Here is a 6,564-nt window from a genome sequence, read left to right on the forward strand (position 1 = left end):
TCTTTTCCTATCCTCCAAAAGCAAATCAAAATCAATTTGAATTAGAAAATAATATTTTTCCACATGTCTCTGCTAGAAACCATATTGTAAAAGCTCAAAATCATGCACTGTGAAATAAACCTTTCTAAGGGTCGAAATAACTAAAAAAAAATAAAAAAAATTATTACATGGGGGTTAGGGAAAGGAAAAATGGGGGAGGGGATTACAATGCAGAAATTTGAACCCTAACCCACAAGGTTAAAGTTCAGGTAGCCAACCAACTGAACTATTAAGGTCGAAATAACTAAAATTGATTTTAAGAAAGTACACAAATTTTCACTTCAAATCAAGTGGCATGATAATAATGTACTTAATTATCTAATATGATAAATCTAATAAGATAAGCAAATATACAATTATATATAAAGAGTACACAGAAATGAAGTCATTTGGTGTCCCATGAATTTTATTATAATATCCCCGTGGTAGGGTGTGTCAAAAATTAATATCCACGTGGTAGTGTGTGTCAATTTTTTTGTTTTCTTTTTGTTTTTTTGGAGTGTGTCAACTTTGGCATACCAAAAGAAGTTCAAATGAAAAGAAGTCAGTCAACGGTTTTTTCCCCCAAAATCCAAATGCACGAACCTTGCCTTAGTAAACAAACTAGCAAGATCAAATTAAATTGGGAGGTGACCTAACTAATGTTACTTTCGTATCTTCCGCTACACTAATATGCGAACATGCCATTTCTTCTCCAACAATTTGGCCAGCTACCACTTTGCTTAGTAGTGCCTTATGCCACTAATTAAGTTCCTTTAATACAAACTACTTCTATAACTAACACTATGTTGACCATAATCATCGTGTCCATTAATTTTATAATCTTTTTCACATTTACTTTTAGTTTCATATGCTCATTTTTTACGCATAAAAGATCTGGAAAAAAGTCATTACCTCCCATATTTACTGCCATCATTCATAATCTTAATGTCTTTCTTCATATCATTATTTTAGAAGATGTAAGAGTAACACTTCTGCTGTTTTATCTAATACGACAATTTCTTTCTACTCCTTCAAAAAATTTGAGACCTTTTTATATTTAACTAACTCTATATGAATGATCCCGATCCTAAGGGTATTTTTTATGATGGGTATATTTAGATTACCTGTCATTTTTTTTAAATTTAAATTGAATCAATATTCGATGAAGTACTGTCATATAGAATGAATGGACCAGGTTATATTAATGAAGGGGAAGTGCAAAGTGTGTCAACATATGCCATGTTGTGTGTTAATATGGAACTATAGGTAGAGATGGCTCTGCAAGTGCTCCATTATTTTAAAAATTATTTACTGATGTCTTATCCAAATTGCCGAAAGATATACCGACCTAGAGATTAAGAACATCCAACCATTTATTCTCAACTTTATGTGGTTCATATCTCATGACCTAGCTCGATCGTCATTTGAATGCTTGCAGAATCAGCCAATTGTCAAGTACCACTAACGAAACGCATGTTTTTTGGTTTTATTCCATTTGTAGATAAGGAACAACAAAGAAACAAACATGAGAACCAACACTTGGAAAAGAGCAAATCCAAAACAAGAATTCACGTATTTAATACTATGCTCATGCCAATATATAGAAGAAGTGCCATGATAATAACATCTGATTGCCCATGTATTAAATGGAAGAAATTCATGAGTCATGCCACTGGAGAATCATTAGCTTTTCTGGAAATGCTCGAATTCTCAAATCTAATCACAATTTAGAAATGATACGAGCATTAAAACGTTTGGGAGTTCGGTAAATATTTCCTTGCATCGAGTATTTAAACCTAACTATATATACAAGTAATCTTCGAAATCAACGAATCAAAGTAAAAATAGTATGTGCGAGTATATTTTTACCCTTCTTACCGTGTGCCATTTTATACCACAAACTTGGATCAAATCTCTTAATAAGGCCGTTTGGTTCGCATTATAATTATGCAAGGATTGTGATGCAGTGATTATTTACACGGTAATTAATTGTGAAATGATTGTCATAAATAAATTATTTACATTAAACGTGTATTTTTGTCTTTAAACTATATATATATATATATATTTTATTTCACTTTTTATCTTATATAAAATAATACATACATCACATGATACGCCCAATCAAACACCGTGTTAAACAGACGACAAGCACCGCAACCAATTACCGAACGACGACCAATACTTTTACAAGGGTTTATTAGGATTGCTTCTCTTATTTCCTTTTTTTTAGTTAACGAAATGAATAGATAAGCACAAAACTAGAAGATATATTAATTGGAGTCACAAACCATTACCAATTACCTATATATAACACCAAGTGGAGCATTATGACTGTAAGCATACCATTAGTTCCCGTTTCCCACCTAAGTTTTTTTTCTTGGAAGAGTAATTAAGAAAGAGACTCGAGAGATTATGGTGGGACCGAAATATGTTGGAACCCCAAATTACAAGTTGCGATGCTGATTAAGAAATACTCATTGAAAAGACTTCATTCATTTTTGAATGTACTAATATTCATTAACTCCTTTTGGCGTTTACTCAACTAACTCCAAAACTTGCCTTTTATTCAATGTCTTTTGGGCCTCTTTGAATATATATCCACATTGCACACACATTACCAAATTACCAAAACAAAGGGACAAAAAGACAGAGTTCCTTAAGCATCAGTGGGTGAAGTGCTTTCCAAGTGCAAAGTGGTCCAAATGGATATTCACTACTTACTTTATATTTTTTGATAAGTAATGTTAAGAAATAATAATTACAACGTTAATTCTATAATAATTAATATTACAATCAAGCTTTGACAGTCGATTTGATAATGCAATTTAAATTTCATTTATTTGCTATATTTTTCCTCCAAAATGCTTGTATATAAATAAGGCCTTTCCCGGTAAATAGTTTCCCTCCTCCCCTCCTTTTCGAGCTAAAAGTAAACGGTATTCTGTTACATGAACCATAGATTCATAATATGTATTTCTCCCAAATTAAAAGTACTAGCTCTATTTTCTATTTGAATATTCAAATTCACTGATTTTGAAGGATACTGAACTTAAATGTGAAGCATAACTTTAATTACAAGATCAAAGTGAGATTATGAGAAACTTTTTGGTCAAAATATATAAGAAATTAGCACGTATATCCCTATTTCCTATTTAGTACCCCCTCCGTCTCAAAATATTTACTAATGCAAGTTCTTCCCTCCTGAATCAGATAGATTCATATCTGAAAGAGGTTAACAATAAGTTTTTTAAAATTGACTAATAGATGTTTCAAAAATGTGTGAGAACCCTCTAGATTAGGGAGATCCAAATAAGAGCTTCTTGCATATGCGTAGGAAAAGACTCCATGCGGTGTGAGCAAATCCCACTTGACTTCGGAATGCCAACCTTCCTTAGCTTAATTCTTTACGATCTTTCATTTACACACCCCTTAAGAAAACACTTATAAGGGTAGCATTTTGATTATTTTACCCTCTTAATATATTTCATATAATCTCTTCTCAATAAATATCTACTCCATTAATGACGACAACTTCTTAAATGTTGCAAATTAATACAAGGATAAAATGGAAAAAAGTTACTTAATTTTATCTTGATTAAATAAAACGACAAATATTTTGAGATAAGTATTTTTAGTAAGGACGATAAATATTTTGAGACGGAGGGAGTACTACCTCCGGATAAAAAAGAGTGTCTACTTAGCTTTTTTTTCTTAAGTCAAAAAGCGTGTCCACTTATCAAATCAAGAAAGAAATTGACCTTATTTTTTCAGATTTGCCCCCTATTAAGTGCTATGTGATCCAATTTCAATACCTATTTAATTAGGGGCAGTTTAGTCAAATTACTTTTTAAAAAAAAAGAATTAATATTTTCTTAAGGGGTATGCAAATGACTAAATGACACTCTTTTTTGTCTGGAGCAGTATTTTTTTCGCACTTATTGAAAGGAGGAGCTACTATGTCATTAAGTAAAAAATTATTCGCATCCTATGTTTCAGTTAGGAGTAGATTGTTTCCATATATACTGTACTTTTTATGACTTAATTATTATTACTCCTATACATCCCCAAATAAATAAGTGCATGATAGGTATTTTCACATATTTTAATTACTTAACTATAGTTATTAACTTATATTTTTAACGGTTTTGGTGCTTAGGAGCCGTTTGGACATGGTTTGAAACCATGATTTGAAATCATGTTTGGACATATAATTTGGATATCTTAAATTGTTGTATTTTCTCTTATAGACATAAAAACCCCACAAGTTGTGAAAACTATAAAAACATTCCCAATTCTTATACAATCTTACCAAATGAGCAAGTCATAGTTCATAAATAAATTAATACGCTACTAGAAGACCTTTCTAAAATATACAATATAGATTGATTAAATTTTAGTTCAATAAAAACGAAAATTTAACATGAATAGTAATGTGACTACTCTTTAATATAATCCTCTCACATGATAGACATATATAAAGGATGGTGGAAGTTAATGAGGTTGATAAATGGTTGGTGGCAGTAATTGTTAAAAACATTTACCAACTTATGAGTCTTTTTTTTATAAAATATAAACTTATGGGTCAAGTTTTATATTTAATTTTTTTGAAACCCCAAATCATCCAAAAAGGCATGATTTAGGGTTTCAAACCAGAGATGAAATGCATGTACAAACGTTGGTTTTACCTCATAGTTTCAAATTGCATGTACAAACGCCTACTTAATGTAAAGAACTTGCCTGCAATTTTTTTTGTCTACACCAATGAACCGCTCAATTACGTCTGGGTGCTTGATTATATAATATGTATTCTCTATGATAATTTATTTTTAATTATAATAAACTAATATAAACACTAGATAGATAAATATTTCTCATGAAATTATGTTGGCTGGTATTTGGTTTATTACCCAAAAATATCTTTGACTTCAAACCTTGATAGGGTAAATTTCATCATGATTCACTTACCTTAATAAGATAAATTGTTGAAAAAGAGATATTGCCCTGTTATATAATCTTATCTTCATTTTGCCTAAATTCACTATCTTTATCCTATAATGGACATATGAATTAATTAAGAATTTTGAAGGGAATAAAATGGGGAAAGGATGGGCATATAAAAGTAAAATTTGGTGTTGGTTTGATCTATTTTTTTGATAGAAAATCTATCTGCTCAAGTCCCTACATTTTCTTAATATTAATAAAAATGAAACATATTAGTATCTAAATCTTCTTGTTAGATTAGAAGCCTTAACTACCTTATCCTCAAATCTAATATGGAGCATTGATAAATAGCGAAGCCAATAACAAACCTTGCTAAATGCTAAAGTCTTCGATTTTAGTTGTATAATATTTGTATCTGAATTAATTACATCTTCAATTATTTGAAGGCATCGAAATAAAAGTTCTATGCTGTTCTTCTTTAATTAAGCCGCAAAATTTAAATTATGACACACAAATTACAAACATAAAATAAAATACCGCAATAAAACCGTTGAACTTAGAGTTTTTTTTTTTTTTTGGCAAACTACATTATCATATGATCTATGGCTTTTACATATTTAAAAATTAAAGAAAACCCACTTGTGCACACAATTAAGAAATTTCCAAAACAACAAAAATCAAAATCAATCGTAATCCCAAAGTCAAATTTCCTCCAAAAAGAGTTACCGGCTATTTTCGGTTAACCCCCTCCTCCCTCACCCTCTCTTATAAATACCTCTCATATTGTTTTCCACCTTTTTCACCAGTTACTCAAAAACCAAAGAAAAAATGGTTCTCTTAACACCACCACGAACTCCGGGTCGGGTTATAGCCGGATCATCAAAGCGACTTATGGTAAGCTTTATTGGTTCCATGTCTTTATTAGCTTTATGGTTGAAAAAAGCTGGCCGAGGAATTAAAACCCAAAAACTTGGCGATTCGCCTAAATTAGCGAAGCCAAGGAAGTTCTTAGCGACGATTAGTAACAAAGCGATTAATTTAAGGCATAAGAAGAAGTCTGAAGGGGAACTTGTTGATGAAGATTTTGGAGATGGAGGCCTCTGGCAGAGAGGTATTTTGATGGGTGATAAATGTCAGCCGTTGGATTTTTCCGGTGTAATTTATTATGATCAGGAGGGACATAGGTTGTCCGAGGTGCCCATGAGATCGCCAAGGTCGAGTCCTATGCCCAGTTATCTTTATGCTTCGCCAAGGTCAGCTCAAGTTAATTAGATATAAGAGAGGGTTGCTCGGGTGATGTGTCAGTTAGTTGATGGGTATGTAGTGTTGGTTGGTCAGTTTTCTCTCTGTCCACGAGCTTAAACTTTTTTTTTTTTTTTTGGTTGTCTTTATTATGTTTTGTTTGGTTTGGGATAATTACAGGAGATGGCGCGGCGATAAGAAAATACTGTATAAAAAAGGTTTTGAATTATGGTGGAATAAACTTAATTTGAACCGTATGCTTTTTTCAGTTGCTATGAGTTTTCAAGTTTATGTTCATTAACAGTATCATGTTCAGTTCTTTGTCAATTGTCCTAATTTACACACACAGACACCATG

The 6,564-nt window shown here is 31.6% G+C and overlaps 1 protein-coding gene across 1 annotated transcript; it reads left to right on the top strand.

Annotated features, from left to right (window-relative positions):
- The first annotated feature begins 5,793 nt into the window (after window positions 1-5,793).
- Window positions 5,794-6,237, top strand: LOC132631523 (uncharacterized). Its single transcript, XM_060347094.1, has one exon. It carries the CDS (start codon window positions 5,794-5,796, stop codon window positions 6,235-6,237), a length of 444 nt encoding a protein of 147 aa, XP_060203077.1.
- The last annotated feature ends 327 nt before the right edge of the window (window positions 6,238-6,564 follow it).

This window comes from Lycium barbarum, chromosome 3 (assembly GCF_019175385.1).
Source record: "Lycium barbarum isolate Lr01 chromosome 3, ASM1917538v2, whole genome shotgun sequence".
NCBI lineage: Eukaryota > Viridiplantae > Streptophyta > Magnoliopsida > Solanales > Solanaceae > Lycium > Lycium barbarum.

What these genes read in the sequence shown, in the direction of transcription:
- LOC132631523 (XM_060347094.1), top strand. Translation starts at nt 5,794, where the DNA reads ATGGTTCTCTTAACACCACCACGAACTCCGGGTCGGGTTATAGCCGGA.